The sequence below is a fragment of the Panulirus ornatus genome, chromosome 66, assembly GCF_036320965.1.
Source record: "Panulirus ornatus isolate Po-2019 chromosome 66, ASM3632096v1, whole genome shotgun sequence".
Taxonomy (NCBI): domain Eukaryota; kingdom Metazoa; phylum Arthropoda; class Malacostraca; order Decapoda; family Palinuridae; genus Panulirus; species Panulirus ornatus.
This window is the reverse complement of record NC_092289.1, coordinates 21,902,008-21,924,783: the sequence shown is the minus strand read 5'-3', so window position 1 is coordinate 21,924,783 and position 22,776 is coordinate 21,902,008. Positions and strand designations below refer to the sequence as shown.

Genomic DNA, 22,776 nt, shown 5'->3' with positions numbered 1-22,776 from the left:
AGTGAGACGTGAAAACGGAAATCTGTAATGCATACATACCGTTTTCAGGTGCATCAGTTCTCTAGTTAGTGGAGACCCAGGTATTTCCCGACATGCATAGTTGTAACACTGCACTAAAAGTCATTCATCATAATCAGAGTTTGAAGACAGGTGAATGTATAGATATCCATTTTCTCTAACATTTTAAGTTCTTGATGTATATACTGTGGTTTTATGTCCTCTTTATTGACCTCTGACCTCGGCGGGAAGTTGGGGGGTTTGATTTAGGGGCAGGGTATGATATTAGGGTGGGGGGGTGGGGGTATGATGTTTGGGAGTGAGTATGATACGAATACTCAGTGGCATGATTCTCATAGGACGTATAGCGTATATCTATGTCAAATAAGCTCAAAGGGCAAGACTTATTAGATACTTTCGGTGTGCCAAACACACAGACACACATACATACACAAACGCATATAAAACCATATACTAAGACGTGCGTATATATATATATATATATATATATATATATATATATATATATATATATATATATGAACAAAGTGCATATGAACGCGCACTTTCATAGAACTTACAAACCTCCTACAGCCAGGATCGAACCCGGGACCCCTGTGCAACAGGTGGGAGCGCTACCGCTAGGCTATGATCGCCCCTAATAGAAAATGACTATTCGAATACTATGTACTCGAATACCCTTCGTCTTACGTTGGTGAGCAACGGGGTCTACACCAGTCATTTCCCATCAGGTTCACACAGCCAGCAGATAGCATTTTACCGAACCTAACTGCACAACGCGGAGGTATATGAATACGAACAAAGTGCATATGAAGGCGCACCGTCAGAACATATATATAAATAAATAAATATATATATATATATATATATATATATATATATATATATATATATATATATATATATATATATATATATATATATATATATAGCCTATACCAGATACTCATCAATTTTGCATTAGGATACTGCTCAAAACATACTCTTTATGATTAGTGATAAGAAATATGAGCTTGTGAGACTTTTCCTGTCATTATCATATATCAGTACGCTGATATATCAAGACACATGTTTTCATGAGTGTATTTTGGGCACTACAGGCGGATAAATGATAAGTTCGCTGGTGATTTATTTATTTTTTTCTCCCAGTTCCGCTGACGCCAGGGGTAAGTAAATCAGTTTGATCATGTGTGTGTTTACTCAGAAAGTGATGTCTCATATGGCAGTGATTAAATTAGTCTCACAACCTCTCACACTGTGTGTAAGCGGTACGTGAGGCTCTATATATGACCCTGTATATGTACTAAATAATAAACATTACATGTGTAATATATATAATAATTATCCTTGCTGTCTCTACCCTGTAGCAAAGTGTCTAGTAGAGACACTGGATCAATATGAATCTCCTTTCTCATAAAAAGGTTCGTGAGCATTAATGGGATACATTAGTATACCACTCGCGTGTTCTGTATTATGTAATCATACAGTTACACACACAGACGTACATGTATGTGTCTATTTTACCTCAGAACTCCTTTCTTAAAAGAGTCCTTTTGTTACCTAGGAGTCCTTTCCAGCCTAAGGCTGAGCTACTCCCAGTAGCAGGGAAATGAGGGATCCCTTTGGAAGGAGAAGCACTTTGAAGAGACTATCCTTCCAGCGATACAAGCTCGCCACTTCGCAGCGTAACCAGAGGCAGGTGGGGGTCCGGTAACACCCATATTCATCACAAGGCAGGCTACCCTACATAGTGCTTACAGTGGCGACCCTGAGCTCGTATACTTTATCACCACGGCTCAAACACGGCCATCAAGTGTTCAACATCCGTTGCACCTGTTACTGAGTTAGGATTATCACACACCTCATTCCATCTCTCTTCTCAAAGTTTTAGTATAACGTGTAAATGTTTTTCGTTCTCAATATTCACATGTCTAATATAATCCTTTCTCTCAGAGGGTTGGAGAAAGTGTATCACTATCAAGGATCATTATCGCTTGTACGGGAGGGATCTTCGCCAAGAATCTTAAAACCGTCATAGATTCCATAGTGTATCAAGTAACCACGTGCTTACAGTCTCAACCATCACCACGTACTACACGTACTTGTGTTCACGTAGTCTGAGACCCCGTGTGTACACAAACTAACGTCGGTTCGAGAAACAGGACCAAACGTAAATCCCTCAAGTGTGACCCACCGTTCCCAGCACATGATAATGATGCATCCGGTCCTCTGGCTCACTCCACTGTCACATTACAACTGTGTGTGGTAGCCATAATCCTCCCCTCCATGGCAACGTGCAGCGACATCATGAACTCCCATGGGTGGGCAGCGGCGGTGCCAGCATGAACCAGACCAGGGAATATGTGAAGGCAAGATGTAAGTCTGCACGGACGGTGACGTAGCGATTAAGAAGCAAATTTGATATAATGGATATCAAACATGTTCTATCATTATCATTATTAACATAATGATTAACAAAATTATTATTATTATTATCATTATTACTAGTAGTAGTAGTAGCGTAGTAGTAGTAGTAGTAGTAGTAGTAGTAGTAGTAGTAGTAGTAGTAGTAGTAGTAGTAGTAGTAGTGGTAGTAGTAGTAGTAGTAGTATAGGAGTAGCGGTGGTAGTACTATTGCAAAGATAGTCAGGTAGAAGTCCATCCCTTCTCTCAAGTCATATGTGTGTAGGTGTGTTCGTAATTACCTATTTGTACAACATGAGGAGGAAGTTCTACACTCGTGTGTGTGTGTGTGTGTGTGTGTGTGTGTCATGCGTCATGCCTCTATTTCAAAACATTTCGCCATCTCTGCAACTTCTATATCCCCATAGCTTCCATCAAGCGGTTTTACAGTACTATGTGAGAGAGAGAGAGAGAGAGAGAGAGAGAGAGAGAGAGAGAGAGAGAGAGAGAGAGAGAGAGAGAGAGAGAGAGAGAGAGAGAGAGAGAGAGAGAGAGAGCGACAGTTTTCACCCCGGTATAGAGATAAGAGAATCTCAAAAAGCTTCGTGAGGGATTCCTATCAGTACTTGAATTAGGAAACACAAGTCCGGTATGACAACACGGACCTCCTGTATGATTCAGACCCACTTTAATCAAGGAAAAGATAACGCTAAGGTTTAACCCCCCATAACTCAACTATCGTTTAATCATACCGCACATATATCTACTGATCCATGGATAGGTTATTTTTCCTTCTTACATCATTTCTTGTTTACGTACAGTTTCCCTAAACTCCCACCTTGGAGCTCTGTATCCGTGAGCACACTGACTGCCACGGTACTGCCCTTGAGCACGATGGCGCAGCCCTTGGGCACGTCGTTACGATCCTTGGGTATTGTAGACCTATTCTCTGACGACCATCATACCCAACAGTCGTACCATCGCGCTCAAGGGTTGTACTTTTGTGCCTATAGGTCGTACCGTCGTGCTCAAGGGTCCTACAGCTGTGCGCCAGGGTCGTACCGTCGTGCTCAAGGGTCCTACAGCTGTGCGCCAGGGTCGTACCGTCGTGCTCAAGGGTCCTACAGCTGTGCGCCAGGGGTCGTCCGTTCGTGTTATCGTCACGCTCAATGGTCGTACTGTCGTACGTAAACAAGAATCCTACCTCAAACTGTACAGCTGATGGTCTCAGCGGTCGTCAGGTGGCGGCGGTGGTGACGTACCTCGGTGTGCCGGATGTTGGTTACGATACTAGTAAGACAAGACGTCCGAGCGCTGCGTCAGTGCCAGTGTCAGAGTGCTAGTGCTCGGGTCCGCCCCTTTCTCCTCCTTCTGCGTCGCTCACGTTCTTCCAGTCCATGTGCGTCTGTGGGTGTTGAGGTCCTGCAGGTCGTGCTGTGGTGGTGCTGGTGAGCTGTGGATATCAGTGTTTGAGAGTAGTTACTGGTCCTCATCATCTGCCATAAAGAAAGAAAAAAAGAAAACTGATGAAGTACTTCGACGAGACTGTGATAGTAGGAGCCTGACTCCTCAAACGCTGTTTCTGGACCTTTAAAGTGTTTAGATCATTTGATTTCCAGTGGACTTTAAGAAATAGAATTAGAAAAAGTGAACATAGAAGGAGACTGTCCTGGACATGTAACGTTATGTGAGTGTAAGCACAGGACCCAGCGACCATGGCGAACCTATACCGACTTTCCACAGCGGCGTCTGCCAGGATGATGCTGGTGCCTCTCCTGTTTCTTGGACTCCTGGACACAACCTGGATGCTTCCAGACCACCACCAACGCCATACGACCTCGACCTCCCCTCCTACAGGAGGGTCAGGTGTTCAGGCATTATGGAATGCTAGCAGAGGTACTGGAGACTATAAGCGAACAATTGACGGAGGAGTTATGGTTGGTAGCCAGCAACACTTACATGGTAGTGACAGAGAGACTGACCGAGCAACCAAGATGAGAAGAGATGAATCTACGAGGAAGAAGGAAGTAAATGCTATTGATAATGATGATGGATGGAATGTCACTGTAAACGACGCGACAAAGAAATACAGCAAAGATCGATTGAAGGACAGAGCTGAGAGAGTTAGAACAAACGACGACCAAAGAGACGAAACCACCACCACAATGACTCACCATGAGACACACAGCTTAGGTAAGCCAACAGTCACACGTTCACTCGAAATATCCAAAGTCTTATCACTGTCTAAGAGTCTGACTAGTTATTCTACCACATCTTCTCGATAGCTATACCAAAACATATATTGCCCACTTTCTTGCCACTGATTTCATCAACTATTGTCTCCTAGGATGGTTTCTGGACACGGTGGCTGTCAACATCACGGCCGTTCCCGTCGTCACCTGGCAACATCACCGTGTCCAGGAGGACACACACTCCTCGGACCAGGGGAACGTACGTTCAACTGGCCACGGGGACATGGCCTTTGACCAGAGGAACACCCACAACCCGCCTTCCAAACGTCCGGTACGCTAATTCATCACCGTTTCCTACCGTTGAAAAAAAGAATACAATATATGTATATCATGCTTTGTCTCCTTAAGTTTAACTGGTTGCTTAGGTGTTGGTTTGAATCTATAGATACTGTAGTGACGATGATATATCCTTTCGTTGTGTCCCAGGAGAGTTGGGGGACATTGCTGACGATAGAGTTCCGTGTGCAGGAGCAACATCTAATGCTCGACCTCCATCCCACCAGGTCAGTGTTCTTACTGCTTCAGCCTAGCACATCCTAGTTTTACTCTCCCGTATGTCCTCTTTTCCAAGTGTCTCAGACAACTGTTCCTATTCCAGTGTCCTCAACGTGACTGCTATTTGTTCCATCAACCCCTACTAACAGCCTTTCCCATTTGCTCTTTTCCCAAAGTAACTTCTCATATTCCTTATTCCTACAGATGCAGATATCATATTCCTCATTGTTTCTGTAGATTATGATACTGACCAATATCTTGATATGATTAATGCTACTCCTTCGTCCATTACCTCTTCACCATAAACTCACCATGTATTGGTTAACCCTCAAGACTGAAGTTAGATTAATCAATCTTATTCCCTCCATACAGTGAGGAGTAGCAACTTGCTAACACTGTTCTCTCTCTTCCCAGGGACCTTCTAGCTGCTACCTACGAGGAACCAGAGAAGGTAACGTCTTGCTTGGGAAGTGCCAACACCCTGTTCACAAGACCAACCACACTTTTTGTAAAGTTCCTAAAGATAAACGAAGACGTAAATAATCTGGTTTAAGTAAATCTACAGAACACAACACGATGCTTATTGGGTTTGTTTTCTCAAAACAAATTACCATTGTAAATGATCAGAGAATCTAGGATTCTTAAGTGACTCCTGAGAAGTGAATCATTATTACTTTTGCACTGAATCTTAAGATCAGATCTTTTCATCTGTATTTGGTACTGGAACGCTAGACAGTCCTGGTCTTAAGGTCGACACGGAGTCATAGTGAACTAGTGATCGATGACTTTGTATCACATCACTGGATGGCTATCATTGTATATCAGACTCGAGTTAGCATTCTGACTCACACACACACACACACACACACACACACACACACACACACACACACACACACCAAACGAACGTTCAATTACCAGCCAAACTTTCTGGCTATCTAGATCCCCTGGCTAGTTAACCTTAGCCCTGCTACCAGTGTGGCGGACACCCCACGTTCACCCTACTTTTCCCGCCTTATCACTAACCTTTTCAGTCCAGACATGGAGATGACGTCTGCCACGGGGATGACACACCACAAGACGCTCATGTTCAACTGGGCGATAACGAAGACGTGACTATATAAATATATCTTTGCTCACTTGGGACTGTTGACAGAGTAAAAGCTCTGGCCTAATCAAAGATGAAGCGTCTGTCATCAGATATGAAAAAGGAGTAACAAATCTAGTGTCACCGGACTTTCGAAATGTTCGAAAGAAAAATATTCAATTCTCTTTGAGAGAAACTCCTGAACTCAAGTTCAGGTTTCAAAAGTTTATTCCCAAGAGAACTAGGACCCCATGAGACGTGGCTGCTGACCATAATACACCACCTCCTCGCCTGGTGAGGTACGCTGTTTATTTTGATGGCTGCTGCTCAGTCATGTGACGCCAGTGACACAATAAACAAAAGGCGACTCACCACCCCTGGACAAGGAGGAAGATGTAGCGTTCCAAGACGCAATTTAGAGCAATGTATTCATCACGCGCACAAGACACAAGACCGTAGCGTGTTATTTTCGAACTATGTGTCCAGGTATACGAGTCGTTATTCTTTTCGAAAACTGTATAACAGCTGAAGAAAGACCAGCCACAACATAGAAATGTAGTCTAAGTATGATATTCGAGAATGGAAAACAAATTACCAGAATACATTGTCAAGCGAGGTGGTGACCTGTTGTAACATGTGAGATGTGACAAAATGTGAAATATTTTGATTTGTTTCCATCAAATTGTAATGTTTCATTTTTTTTAATCCTATTTTGTGTTATATTCAGCAGAGATATTTTCAAATATCAAGCATCTCGTCCCTCTAGTGTTGTTGTGTAATGGCGACTTATTGTTTTATTGTCAGGATACACAAAGAACTGATAAGTCTCACGTGTCATTAAAATCACGTCCAACAACATTAGGAAAAAAAAAATTTCACAATGATTCCATCAATTTTCCCCCCACATCTGTGGCTGCTGCAGGAGGGGCTAGTGACGGTGTGCGAGTACCAGGGCAAGGTCAGGAGTGTGGCAGGGTCCTGGGCGGCCCTTTCCGTCTGCAACGGCGTCAGGTGAGCCCAACTTCCCCGACCTATCTGCCCAGGATTCTAGCACATGTGGGTGTTGATCTGTACGGCTGGTAATGTGTGTCTGTCTGTCTGTGATGGTACGGGAGTGAGCTCCTGAGGTGTGTCTCTTTTCTTATGCTGTCTGTAAGTCTGTGCTGTCTATATGTCTGTGTCTTTTTAAATACATATCTTGAGGTGTGATATGAGTGTCTAAGGTAACATTGTGCCCAGCAAATGTCTGGCAATGTTTGCTTATATATTCAATCTTAACCTTTTAATCCTCAATGTCTTTCATTTTAACTATATCTATCCAATCTGAAATTATGTTTTCAGATTCACCGTTTAATAGCTATAAAAGTTAGTCGGGCAATAAGCACATGCTTTTGAATGACCTTTATAATCTTTGCGGTTTTGGTGAGGTTGACGATAGGAAGACGCCCCTACATACGTCATGCCTTCCACAGGGGCGTGGTAGTGGTCGGGAACCAGGAGCTGCTGGTGGAACCCGCCGAAGGAGCCTCGACGCTCGAGGAACCCCATCGGGTCTTCTCCGCCAGCCTCCTTCAGGACCCGCCCGGAGCCTGTGGTAGGTTTCAGTTCTTAATGGTCTTCTGTGAACTTTCATTATCGTTCATCATTATGGGAAAAATTTCCAGTTCCCCGCTCACGCCCCTTTCAGACGCCTTTAACGACACGCATGAGCTACGTGGGTAGTATTCTTCTTCCCTTGTCCCCAGAGATGAGTAATGATTATGATAATAATGGTCACAATAATGACAATTCAGCACCTTCAGTAGTAACTTAAGGTTCCCGCCAGGAGTGACGGAGTCTAGCCTGAACCAGACCAGCGATGTTCCAGACGTCAGCAGCAGCGGGAGTGGCAGACGAAGGCTTGCGACCGCTACCCGCAAGGTACTTTTGCACACTTTCTTCCTCTGACCCATGGCTCTCCTCTGGCTGTCTAAGCGTGCTTAGAACTCACGCCTGTTTTTATTTAAACTTTAAAGATGATATTTCTATCGTTTCATATCTAAAAACAGTTAGCATATCGTAGCCTTCTACTCTTGCACACGACTATGTTTTTCACTTCATCCAAGTAACGTAACGTAACACAATTTTCTTTTAAACACCGTCTTATGTTTAGACATGCAAGTGTCACAGATCTACTGTCTGGGAGTCCTCTGGACGAGACACTGTTGCCACAAGGACATAGAGAGCCGATGTACTAATGTCGATCACATGAGTCCTTCTTAGCTGGGTCGTGTGTGCCACTGCTCCCTAGTCTTCCTCACGACCATCCACAGTCTGGCCTTGATAAGGTTTCCTGATCCTTACGAGGGTCTTCACCCACCTTCCTCATCCATGGCCGTCTTACCATCATCCTGTGTCCCTCATCCTCATCCTAATCTCTTTCAACTACTTCCGGTTCCTCCCACTCTATTCTCTTCCCCTCCTCCTACGACCCCATCCCCCCCGCACCCTCCCTGGGTTCCCGGGCCTCTGGGAGAGCCAGCCAGTCGTGCTGTTTTCACTAGAGAATAAAACTTCTGGAATCTGGATGCGTGTCGCGTCGGCAGGGTCGTCGCAGAGGGGCGGCGGCGGCGGCGCTGCTGCGCGGTGGTCGACTGTGGACACTGAGCACCACCAGATTCGTGGAGCTGGTCCTTGTGGCGGACCGGAGCTACTACCGCAAGCACGGAGACCGCACTTGGGCCCGCTGCAGAGCCATCGTCAACATCGTCAACGCGGTGAGCACAACGTACTCACATTTCTCTCTCTCTCTCTCTCTCTCTCTCTCTCTCTCTCTCTCTCTCTCTCTCTCTCTCTCTCTCTCTCTCTCTGGAACACACACGCACATGTGCTTAGAGCAAGCGTCACTGACGGAAAAAGAGGCATGCACACACACACTCGTACGATCACTTGTATAGGCTTGGATCATCTGTTTTTTTAAGACAGGAGGATGGATGGTGTAAAGTAGGGTCTCGAGAGAGAGAGAGAGAGAGAGAGAGAGAGAGAGAGAGAGAGAGAGAGAGAGAGAGAGAGAGAGAGAGAGAGAGAGAGAGAGAGAGAGAGAGAGAGAGGTCCTCTTTGAAAACAGCACTCTTTCAAGCTTCGAGAGACCCTTCATAGCTCTATATCTTCCTCAGGAGAGCCCAGATAACGTAAGACATCTTGTCATTTTAAAACCTTTAAGTTATGAGATTAGTGATACCCTCAGGAGTTTTTTTTCTCCTGTGTTTTTAGGGAAGGTTAACTACGTAGTGTTGATGAATGTCTTACAACTGATAATTTTGGAGGCTTGAAATGTCACGTGTTTTCAGCACCTACACTGATTCCCTGTACCACGGTCACTCCTGTATCCTCCACTGGCTTTGGTACAGTGCATAATCTGTCCTCGTGCCAAGTTACAGATCTACCGTCCACTGGGCGTGGTCGTGGTGCTAAGCCACGTGGAGGTGTGGAAGACGACAGACCAGGTGTTGGTGCTCCCAGACTATAAGCAGACCCTGGAGAACCTCCGCCCATACAGGCAGAAGCTGTTGAAGGAACGCCCTAACCTGCCCCACGACAACACTGTGCTCCTGACGTGAGTGCCTCGCGTCCTGACCTGGCTTGACCTGTCCTGAACGTGCTTGGCCCAGGGATAGTGGTAGGGAGGGAGGCTGGGAGATGGGTGGAAAGAGGGCAGAAGGCGCGTACGGACATAGGATGGAGGTGTAGCTCACGGGGTGGTGAGGTTCCTGGGGCAAGATGAATTTAGGGAAACGTTATCTTATGGGTAAGAGGAAGCCACGTTCCTTAGGGCAGGGAGGAAAAGAGAAGCTGCTTCCTCTCGCGGTAGGGGGGAAAAGACCTCTCAGGGTACTGTGAGCAGATTGTTGAAGATTAAGCAAACTCCTGCTCACTGTGGCAACCGTTGTCCAATTGACATCATCATCCCTTAACACAGGAACCAAGAAAATACCCTCCAGTCTATGTTGACATGTATACACAGACTCCATAGTTATTGGCATATCTATATATTTGTGACAAAATTCAGTTAATGCTGATATATATATATATATATAACATTATCATAAACCTCGACAGGGTTGTGGACTTCGAAGGCATCACCGTGGGTTACGCCACAGTCTCCGGCATGTGCAGGTTCGTGCCTCGTGTGTGTTTCTCATGACTAAACTTGTGTCAGGGTACCCTGATGGCCAGGGGAAATGTCCGCCTATGTTTTCCCTGTAGAGTCAAGGTCCAGTATCATAAACGCAACAGTCTAGCACCATAGGCACCTTTGGGATGTACTTGAAGGCAGGCGGAGGCCATACTCTAAATTTAAAAAGAAAAAATCTTGCTTTCTACGTCAGTAGGAGTTACCCGCACTTGTCTTCCCCCTCCAGCGAGCGGAGCTCGGTGGCCGTGATCCAGGACAAGGACAATGAGGTGGGCGTGGTGTCTCAGACAATGGCGCACGAGATGGGACACAACCTGGGCATGCACCACGACAGTCAGGACGACAAGTGCCAGTGTGATACTCGCAGTTGCATCATGAGTACCACTGGAAGGTGAGTCAGTGCGTCAGTGGCGCCTGGGAGGAGACACGTTAGTACCACTGGAAGGTGAGTCGGTGCGTCAGTGGCGCCTGGGAGGAGACACGTTAGTGGCACCGGAAGGTGAGTCAGGAGGGCAGTGGGGCAACAGGACCAGGACACGGTTAGTGAGGCGCCCCAACCTCAGCGCCGTTAGCAAAGTCACTTGGAGCAGTATACATGCAGACTGCTTTCCCTCCGTAATCCTCCCCATGCGTCAATGTACACCATAACGATCTCACGAGAACAACAAACTCCACCATAACCACAAGACACACACGGGCAACACCTGTACAGATGTTAGTGTCGTACGTCTGGCAGGTCACAACGTTAGTACTGAGGGAGACACATGAGTAAACACAAGAGCAGATAATATTATCACAAGTCTTCTACCTTGTCTATCCATTCGTGTGACGATCGACCTCTCGACCTAACTGGACCGTTGTAGTAATGTCATGTCGTCCCGCAGCCCACTCTACAACCCCAACATCGGCTGGAGCTCCTGCAGCAAGCGGGAATTGATAACTGGCTTTGAATCTAACGATTTCGACTGCCTGAAGAACGTGCCGACACAGTCCTTCCCCGGCAACAGCTGTGGCGACGGTGTGGTGGACCACGAGGCCGGCGAGCAGTGCGACTGTGGCCCTCCGGAATACTGCGACAACCCCTGCTGCCTGGCCAGTACCTGCAAGCTGGCCGCCAACGCCTCCTGCGCCAATGGCGCCTGCTGCAATACCGAGGTGGGTCGTCAGGGGAAAGGTGATGCTGACGCGGTGGTAGGAAGTCTAATTACATAGAATGTGAGCCAGTAAGAGAGAGAGAGAGAGAGAGAGAGAGAGAGAGAGAGAGAGAGAGAGAGAGAGAGAGAGAGAGAGTAACATTGGCATGACATCTTACGGGAAAGTAGACTAATTCATTAGAACATATTTTTAAATGTGAAATCTTTCCCCGGGTGTAGCATAACAAATGTATGAGAATGTTTCCAGCTGTCTGGACTTGTGCCTTACTCAGAGGTCCACTGTGTTGTGTTCTTGCGACAGACGTGTCAGATCGAACCAGGAGGAAGAGAATGTCGGGCGCCTCGCGGCAGCTGTGACCTTCCCGAGTACTGCACCGGAGAAAGCGAGTACTGCCCCGACGACGTCTACAAGAGAGATGGAACGTCCTGCAGGGAAGGGAAGGTAGGTCCTCAACCAGTGACTGCGTCCTGGGCGCTGCCTCGATGTACCATGAAGCACAGGTATGTACTGGCTCACTGCAAGTCCTGGATTCCTGCCCCGAGTCTCTCATGCAAAGAAGTCAAGTCCTGGACAGATGGCTGTGAGGCTTTTACAATTCACGTGTCACCTGCACGGGAGATGGATGGCTTGCGATCCTTCTCTGCGTCTTAACACGCTACACTTGCTTATTTGGTTTGCTTATTCTTATGAAATATGAATATGTCACACTCTGCCTCACAGATCTCATCATGATAACGTTCGCAAGGATATTTCCGTTTATCACCAGTGAAATCTATAACAAAGTGTCGAGATCATCAAGGTAATTCCAACGATGATGTGTGATCAGTTGATTATACCAAGGGATGATGTGTCATACGAAGCTGGTGAGGTGTGACACAAGGACTAGTGTCTTTGGATTGTCATGCGTGATAAAACAGACCAGTGTCTTTGGGTTGGAAAATATCATAAACATTTTCTCTTCAGGGCCACTGCTACAGAGGCGAGTGTGGCAGCCATGAGGGACGATGCCAGGAAGTATGGGGTTTGATGACCACGGCCGCAGACCCCAGCTGCTTCACCAGCATCAACACGGAAAGAGGGTCCGAGGGAAACTGTGGTTTTGCCGATGGGACCATCCTCTCGCCTTGCCATGCCAGGTTAGTGCGCGCAGGAGGCGCTCTGCCAAGGGACCGGGTATCCCGTTAGAAGGTTGATACGTGGAGTCATATCTCTGTTAACACTGAAGCAGTATCGTCTCGCTTTGGTGAACTCTCTACAATTGTCAATGTCGAGGTGAGACGATAATTTCTCGGTTCATTATAACCAATGTTATCTGAAGGCAAGCATGGGTCTCTCACAAGTGTGTGGCCCATACATGTGGACCACTCAATGCATATGTGATTATAACGTCGTCCAGTAATAAAGCTGTTATGGAAGATAGCAATCCCTTCGCGGACTGGTGGTCGTGATGCCATCCCACGAACCGCTAAGCTTAGCAGCTTTTGTCCCCCTCCTCACGTTCCTCCCGTCACCAGCGACCTAATCCTTTTCAAATGACATTTTTCCTTTTTCCTTCTCCTCAAAACTTTTCGTGTTCCTTATCCATTCCTCTCGATTTCTTGTATACAGTCATATGCCCGTGATGGCCTGGATTTGAAGATGACCTCAGTCCAGATGATTGGAGATTCATGTAACTGTACGAATGTGGTGTTTGGCTTCCTGCTGGTGATACGTGAAGGCGTAACATGGTATAGAGTCTGGTTTTACCTGTCTGTCAGCTACATACCTTCCAATGATATAAATTCCTTGAGGATTATTATATGGGTAAAATTCAGACGTATCTGATTTATTTTTCTAAGTCTTGGCCTAAAATTTCAGCCTGTTCTTTTTCAGAATATTCATGTATCAACCATGACACAGATGATGAAGCAGCAGATCAGTATAATTTCATTCATGATTCCCACCGTCACCGCTGTGCCGCCCCTGATACTCTCCTACTCCTCCACAGGGACTCATTATGTGGCACCCTTCACTGCCTGAGGCTGCAGGCGACAACACCGAGGCTCAGTGGGGACTTCAGATACAGGACCTATTTCTCCTCCAAGGCCTCCTGCAGCTACATCTTGGCCTCCACCGCCATCCCAAGCAGCTTCTGGCTCTCTCCCAACGGTGCAGCGTGTACGGAAAACAAGGTACGTGGTGCTCCTCGAGAGTGTGAGGGACACCCGTATCAAACTTACGACTGGTGACCACGAAGCTTTTCCCGCTGCTTCTGATGTGAGCATGACAGTGACTCCCGCGCACTTGCTGACCAGTACAGACGTGGCGACGTTAAGGATGACTCTTTCCAAGTCAGAAGAGACTCCATATCTTCGAGACAGTAAACTGAAATATGACTAAGAGACAGAATTCTTCTCAAGGTCGCGTAAGACTATGAAACGAGTCTATTCATGTTTCTATGTATGAGGTGTGACCTCAGGTCACCATATGATGCGAATGAGATAGAGATATCTTAGAATCTACCTTCTGTTTCTTACGTCCATCTTGACTTCTGTTAGATGCGTTCTTTGGTTCTTATGCTTCATACAGTTTGGATAATTTCCTCTCCTAACAACCCGTCCAGTTGTCAGTCTAAACTAATAATGTTCCAGTCTTCACTGAACATATTTGTGTCCTTATGGCGAGATGTTGGTCACAGCCGGTGTGCCCGAATATCATACATATGATTCTAATTACATAACTCCAAGGATCCCTTTTATGGCGAGTTCTTCAGCTCCAGGGTTACGCTATGATCAGTTGCAGGGAAATTACGAACTCTTCTGAAGTGATCATACAGTCTTGCCGAAGGTGAAACTCGGTGTAACCTCTGTGGACTCCCCTTGCATAGCGGTTAGCCTTCCTGACCATGAGGCACTCAAGGGCATGAGCACTGTATATCTCACTGCCATGAGAATCCTACAAAGTTCACATTGGCTGAAGCTGGACCACTGGTATGAGTCGCATCGGCCTCACCGCTGACCGGGGTTCCGTCAGTATATGTCAGCAGGATAATATCAGGCATGATCTACTGGTTCACCAGCTAACTACGATGATAAACAGTTTCTTTTTTCTAGAGATCTGGTGTGTATGAGCGTATCCCAAGATCACAGTAGGACATATATTAATGAAACCCAGAGGAGAGGACAAGTGAGTAATCTGTGAGCCGGCCTCTCTATCTGGGACTCGAACATAGGTACTTATGACTCGTAGGTCGTGACGCAAAACATTACACCACACAAACTCACGTCAAGTAAAGTCTCTTGTGTACATGGTAGTGCCTCGGCTACAGGATGTCACTACTCCTTGCTTCACCCTCCTATTTTCTACAGCAGGTTAAACACTAAAGTATAATTTCATACTCCAGATGTGTGTGAACCAGAGGTGCATGGAGATACCACCTCCTGGCGGGCACTGTCGCGACGGATGCTCTGGCCGAGGGATCTGCAACAGCCTCGGCCACTGCCACTGCGACGCTGGTTACGCCCCTCCAGACTGCTCCCGCTATGGTCCGGGAGGATCTGTCGATAGTGGACCCATGAGACGACCGCGAAGTAGGTCCCGCTAAACTGAACTTTACAGTAGTGATCTAAACTTTTCTGAAAACAGACTGTAGTGTAAAACTGAGTGAGGGAGAAAATATATTTTTCTTTTCTTTTTTTTCCAGATGTACATCCGTTCCTCGATGCCCTGTTCTTCTTGTCCATGGTGCTGCTGGCCATCGCTGTCCTCATGTGTTGCTTGTGGGACCAACTGCGGGGATGGTGGGAACGGAAAGGGCGAAGCTCCACTCTGCCCTGCTGCGTCACCTGCATGGACGCCTGCTGCTGCCCACTCATGACCAAAGCCACCAGGTGGATGGTCGCCATCGACCCACCCGACAAACAAGAGAACGTGCAGGGGAAAACTGGTCAGGAAAAGGAAACAGACAAGATGCTTCCTCAAAGGGATGTCGATTTTAAGGACTACCCTCCTCGGACCATTTCCTCAGACATTGGTCATCAGAAATCCTCGCTGGAACTCAATCGTCCAACTTATTTCCAATCTATTTCAGCGGATTCTGGTTGCGATGTTGATTTTGAGGAAGGTGTTACGAAGGAACCCGTGACTTCACAAATGTCTATGACCAGCTTGATCAGCACCTTCAATAGGTTTGACTTTCGTTCCTCAAGAAAAGCTTCAGAGGAAAACAGTCGACGATCGAAGTCTTCTAGTAGTAAGAAGTCGATGCCTCTCAGTCGGATTGTTGTGGATCCTCTGGCTGGGAACCGCAGCTCCAGGAAGGGTACGCCTCCCCCAGGATACATGAGCGCTGCCTTCCGACGCTCCATCACAGTCGACGCCACACCTAGCGCCAGCAGCCGATCAGGTAGGGTCCCGCCGCTACCACCGAGCGCCCCTAAGCCTTGCAAGAGTGACAGCAACCTACAGAGTTCCCCTGAACTGGAAAACACTCATAAGGTGTATTTCAAGGAAAGAATCAAGGATTCAAGTAACTCCAGCTACAAAAAAAGTGTTCAATCCAGCAATTACAGTCAAGACCCTTCGGATGCTGTAAAGGAGTCTGCCGACCAGCCAACAAGGAAACCAATGATACCATTCCAAAACCCTCCTTCGCATCCCAAGGTTTTGCCTCCTGTAGACAAGCCGCCTCCCCCACCAATCAAGGAGTCCAAGAAAAACCACACCACTGGACCCCCGAAGACAAACATTCCACCTCAGCAGGACAAAAGAGTCGCAGGGAAACAAACAACAACACCAAAAAGTAAACGACAGACGCATTCCCTCGAGGCCAGTCAGACGACGCCGGAAAACACTCAGCCACGGGGAGGAGGACACGCCACGGGATCAACCAATACTGCTGCTGCCGCGCCCTCTGGAGCGGCAGCCAAGAGGAAAACTGTGAAAAACATGGCTAAAAAATTTGAGGCCGGTTATTAAGATCTGTACGGGAGTTTGACGGTGCACCAGTGATCAATTTGCTTTGTCTGCTCCTTACTGCTAGTGTAAGTGAATAAACATCTGCTTATCGGTGGATTTTAAGAAACTGAGAACTTTGAACTGTTTCGAACGCTATACTTTAAAGTCAAAGCTGTGGAAGACTGCTGAAGCATTTTCTAGTCATATAAGTGATACTTTCAAGATACCAAATGATGATGTACTGTTGATGAATATGTGTATCTTCTGGTAAGAAATTATTTATGAGATTATGTTTGACTACGAAAACTTAGCTTGCAGGAAATTGAGTGTGAAATGAGTTGTTATGATCTAGGCGCACAATCAAAACTGAACTTAATTTATGAGGTTTTCCTTTATGCCAGTTAAATTGATCTTTCGCTTGTAAGGATAGTCATACAAAAAATAAATGTTAGGTGAATTACTGTTTCAGGTTCATCACCGAACACAGTCTGTAATATATAAAGCTGAGGAACTAGAGCAATATGACGAGAAAGGCAATGCAAGAAAATTTCTATGAAATACAGAGCATTGTGGACAAAGATGAAAATCCTAAACCGATACGTAGATCTGTTGGGAGGATATTAACAGGAAAAGACGAATAATCAAACTGGCGTCTGGGAAAAAATCGTTGTTGAACTGAAAAACGAAGACATTTGTGAGGAGGTAAACGCTAAGTTCGACAGTGTGTTGTCTGTAGAAAACATACGACTGTCATCGTTTATTAAATGGGATGGAAAAAAGGGTGGAAATCATTGATATTCTGATAAGTCTCAAGGTCAAGATGGTATGAGCGCAGAAACACCCAAGAGTCTACTTGAGATGTAGCTTAAGGAGTCGATGGAGGAACGATAGGTGCCGAGGGATCAGAACAGAGCAGATGATGTAGCTTTTTCTCGAAAAGGTGACAGAGACAATGTGTCGAGTACCACGAACAAAAACAGTCCCGACTAGGGTATGTGTGCGTCGAGAATTACCTAAACATAGAGGAACAAAGGACTCGTAAGGATGTAGCCTTTACGAACTGAGCAGAGGTAATATGCAACATCCAGCTGCTACACCTGACCTTTGTGGATCATTTGCAGGGACTCGAATAATTCCAAAATTATGTTTGTGGATGGTCCTAATCTTGCCAGAGAAGTGATATCTAAGACTGCGACAACTTACAGACCTGCAACCGCGCTCCAGCAGTGATCAGATTAAAGCTGAATGAAATTAAACAGGATGCAGAGTGATGAAGATGAAACGCCATGGGATGAGGCCAACCTCTGACTTCAACATGCTAATGAAGCTATCAACTTGTGAGAGGAGCTCACCAGTTGACACAGTACTGGAACATGATTGCTCAATGTCCGAATTGTCTTCTTGATAAGATGTCAACATCCAGTATTCAGTCATTCTATCTATCAACTTTGATTTCCATTTACATGGAGTGGATCAAGTGCATTTAGCCTCATTTAATTTGTGGACAGTGTCTTCATCTCGCATAAAAACATTTTTTGCCTAATTCTAACCTTTATCAAACTGAATGAACATCTCCGTCCACGTCTTCACTCACAATTAAAACCTATTACACACGGTCTAATATCATTCGCCTAGAACCCTCACCTATATTATCACAAGCCCTAAACTTTGTATGAATTGCTGGTGTTGTTGGCCCATAGCCTAGCGGTTAGCACTCCCGCCTTTTGCACAGGGGTCCCTGGTTCGATCCTGGCTGTTGGAGGTTTGTATGTTCTGCGAAGGTGCGCGTTTCTATGCACTATGTTCGTGTATATATATATATATATATATATATAAGGGAGCTGGGAGATATCACAGAGCAAAATCCGGATAATAACGAGGCACCTTTAAATGCCGATATTCATTCAAGCACCTTATACAATGAGTATCACTTAATTGCACCCTACAATCACCCAGAGTCAGACACCAGTGGAGGGCAGCCCTTAACCATTACTAGCCTCGACCTCGTTGCTTTCATTTACAGTTTCCTATTTCTATCACAGATTTCTACTTCTTACTTATAAGACATGATCTCCCTTAATATGTGGGTTTTACATACAATTCAATGATAAGTATATCAGTTACCTGATACCACTTGGCGAGCCTCTCGTCCTCGTTCCTCACTCTGGCCTGTAACAAACAAATCTCCCTTCAGAATATGTACAATCCCGTGATCCTTATTACAAATATCACTGTTTATAGCTTAGACTGCTGTATGCAGTCGTATGTAAATTCACATTTCACTTCTTAGCCTAAGAGGACTCAAATATCCCTGAACATACATACCTATAAAGATTGCGTGAAGATTTTTTCCTAACTAACTCGTCTTGCTTTGTTTACTAACTCCCAAGCGACGCCAAGCATCACCAACATGAGAGCATCGAGGTCCGTCGACGCCTCCACTGTTGTTCTCCCCCAGGGTTCTTTCAACATCATTCACTTTATACATACGCGAGAGAGGGGTGAAAACTGCTATTACTTTAACCACGCAGAGAGACAAAATGTCATGCAGCGAATCATAACGACGATGCGCATCACTTGCCTCTTTGAGCAGCAGGGGTAACAAGCTCCCCCGAAGAGTGAAGCGGCTATTCATTCTTGGCTGTCAGGCCGATTAGCCGATGCTTTCTTTATAATCTTTTATATGTTATATACCATCTTCCCAACTACCTTGTTTCACGTTTGGAATAGTCCATTGCTGCATAATTGCTGCCTTCGACGATTTAACAGTTCGGTTGTTTCTTAAATCAACATATTCTATTAGGAACTGGGATATCGTAAGAAATAGATCATCGTCAATAATTTCATCAAGCGAATCCTTTATTCATATATTTAATTCATTGATTTATGCAATATTTCCTGGACTGTCGCTATAAGCTTAGCGCTTTGAATTCGGTAGACATTACCACTATGTTATAGTCATTACTGATTATGATAATCAAGTTCGTTTTAATACATACGGAATTTTCTTCTAATCATCATGTTGTACACCGTAATAGATAGGTAAATAGAAAGATAAAGATAATAAGATAACGCGTGGAAACTTGTGACCCCGTAGAAGATACACAAACTTTGCAGACATCGGACTTGCCAGAATATCAATTGGAGGGATTTGGTGGAGGGAGCAGGTATGTTGGCGAGTTTGTTCTCCCTTTTTATTATCTGGTGGTCATTCTGTGATTCTTATGAATGAAACAATATTCGTATAATCTGTCTGCCAAATGCATTCAGCACATGGCTGTTCTACAACAAAAACGGATCATACAGAAAAAAGTAGCCATACGTTGCTAAGAATCAACATAGCGTAAGAAATCAAACATGTAATATAAGATGGATGTACAGTTTGTTTAGATTTTAGCTGATTCTGATAGCTTAAAGACATTACAAATGAAGTAAATGTTGAACTAAGAAAGCTTAGGATGTTGGAAATGACTGCTGACCTTACTACACAGAATTGCAAGCTGTAGACGAAATCTCTCAGAAGTGGTTCCGTGATTTGCTGGTTATATCTCTCTGATAAGCATGAAAAACACTACTTACTCATTTGCTGTTTTGTAATGTCTCCGCGCTTAGATAGGAAGTATTGTTTGTGCTGTTTATTTTCATTTCAGCTACATGTGTTTCTAACTCAGCATCCCGACTCTGGTATTTGACCTGGACCCCATTGCTTTGGTCAAATGCCAGTAGTGTCGAGGATGTAGGAAGATATTTAACTCAACAAGTAATGTCTGTATATTTTCCTGTTATTGATAAGGAACCTAACCTTGGCCTTTGATCTGACCCGTAAAGTTAGGGTAAAGGCAGGTGAGGTTGAAGCGAGGATGTATTTGTTTTGGATGACCTTGAAATAATTTGGTGGTGTCTTCCGCAGTTAACATGACGTTAAGTGATAGAGCGGAGTGAAACAGACTATATTTGCTCGCGAATATTGATGCTTTTAGTTTAAATTGAGTCTGATGACTTTAGAACGAGCATATTTATAACTTCTCAGGGAAAACAGTAAATGAAAGCGCTTGCGTTAAGTTCTCAAACCAGACTAGGCCTGATAAATGATAAAGAATATTTTGATATCGTATTTCGTTTTTGTTATTTAATAGTAGATTTCTTTATAACCACAATTAATGGATACCCTTGTTGCTTTACTGAAACGTAAGTGCAGGAACACCTAGGTTAGGTTAACTTTTGGAGTCACCGATTAGCTTGGCTCTTAATTAGTTTCATTATTTTGGTTGGCATCATTTAACTTTCAAGCACTAGCCTTTGTCACGTCCAGTATTACTACTATATTGTAAACCCAATGGCATACGATTACAGTCAGATGCTCTTGTCAGGACTGTAATGCAGGCTGTTGAAATAATTCCAAAACCACCTTACACTTTCCTTATCAGGATTGTTGATTCTACTCTTCCCCTCGTTAAAAGTAAGCGAATGAGCTAGACTACATTTAGTCTTTACATACGCCATACTTCTAGGTGTTAACTCTTGTTTGCACATTTTTCAGTTTCACTTTTTTTTAATTTCCTTTCCTTTACTTCGGTCATGCTTATCACCTACGTCAGCTGGGGGTCCTCAACAACTATCACAGTACTGCTGTGATGTTTTAGCATCGGTTGTTTTACATGTTATCTGAGAAATGTAGTCGCTGTTATCATCAGTGTTAGGTTCCGTGTCAGCAAGTCTGTCTCTCGTCATCTAGTAATTTCTTGCTGTGAAGGACATCTCTTGTGACACTTAATGATATTCTTCTCGTAATGTCAATTCTTCTATAGGATTTCGTGAGTAGCTTTTTTTTTCTACTGTAATTCTCACTATCTACAGAGGTGAGTGTGATGATTTTTGTTGATATGGTGTCAACTTAGGGTTTTCTATTTATGAATATGGATAGACTTTTCTTTAGGTTTCTGTTTACAGGACACTCCTTAAGCCAAGAGCATGTACGTGTACACGCAGCCACTCGAGCCGCGGCCTTTGTCCTTAAGTACGTTACACTCATACCCTAATTAACAGCCTTGTTTACACCATCATGCTGGCCGGTCCTTACCGTAGCCCTGAACTAAAGGGGGTGAGGGTGTAATCTGAGCTGTGGTCTCCGGCGAGTAGCAGTGGTAGCAGTAGGTACCGCGAGATGGCAGCAGTGATAGTGGGTGATTTGTAGGGTGGACGCTTGCTCTCTGGGATCCAGCAGGGTGGCCGGCGACCTCCCGATGCCGATTAAGATGTTTAATACTCTGCTCTTGAGGCCATCTTGGGTTATGGTTTTCTCCTTCGCTGAGTCTGAATTCTCCCTGTGCTTTCACTATTATGTACTTGGTTCCAGGTGCTTCTGCTGTATGTCATCGTTTGGTTTGGGAATTCTGTAGTTTTACCGTCTTGGTGCATTCCTTGTTTTCTTCAGTGCCTGCTCGCCTCTCCCGTCGCAGCTAGGTAGTGTCAGAAACAGTCGTCTGAGCCCTCGAGGAAAGATCCTCGCGTGGATCCTTGTCCTGTTCATACTTTTGGAAAATGATACTACAGGAGGGGAGGATTCCCAACCCTTGCTACCGCCTCACTCAATCGATTTATACGACAGGAGGTATACGGACAGTAGTCTTTCTCCCCATCCAAAGGAATGCCTTCAGCGTTTAGGTTCAGTTAGAAATAAACAAATGCATACACATATTCAAACTGATATATCTTCAGATCCTTCTGGAGAATCTAACAGCAGACTATCCGAGAAAACTTGTATGAAATATGATTTTTCCCAGTGATCTGTTGATATAGGCTTTCTACAAATACCTAATATTATTGGGAATGTGAATCTGTGTTTAGTGCAGTAGGGCTATTAAAGTTCTTATCTGACAAGAAGAGTTTCAGAGTGAGTAAAATGATGAATAGAGTAAAATGACTTAGAGTTCCACTTAGATGAAGAGATAGATGGAGTCTATGATAGAATAGACGAATTATTGGAACCTTAATTCAAAGCCTGTGTAGAATGAACTCACAGAAATGAGAACCGGTAAGCCGACAGACAACGGAAGGATACCTAGGAAGATTTAGGAGAACAGAATAACCAGGAAAACATCTCACCCGGTGGAAAGAAGGAAGGGTGATAGCCAGTGGTGGAGACAAGAGCAGGTATTACCCCTACCGTAACAGGCAACAAGGACGGGTCGAGCCTTTGTGAAATATCAGTACTCGTTGGAAAATAGGTGATCAATCTTCATAAAGACTTTTCCTTA

General features: G+C 44.9%; 1 protein-coding gene across 1 annotated transcript; it reads left to right on the top strand.

The window, feature by feature from the left end:
• The first annotated feature begins 3,757 nt into the window (after positions 1-3,757).
• LOC139746726 (disintegrin and metalloproteinase domain-containing protein 33-like) lies at positions 3,758-18,133 on the top strand. The gene is made up of 17 exons (XM_071658212.1): positions 3,758-4,614; positions 4,769-4,944; positions 5,100-5,176; positions 5,583-5,619; positions 7,178-7,266; positions 7,728-7,849; positions 8,081-8,175; positions 8,841-9,011; positions 9,675-9,850; positions 10,354-10,410; positions 10,656-10,820; positions 11,314-11,584; positions 11,885-12,025; positions 12,548-12,720; positions 13,572-13,755; positions 14,967-15,153; positions 15,267-18,133. Exons 1-17 carry the CDS (start codon positions 4,137-4,139, stop codon positions 16,538-16,540), a joined length of 3,873 nt encoding a protein of 1,290 aa, XP_071514313.1. The 5' UTR covers positions 3,758-4,136; the 3' UTR covers positions 16,541-18,133.
• Positions 18,134-22,776: the final 4,643 nt, after the last annotated feature.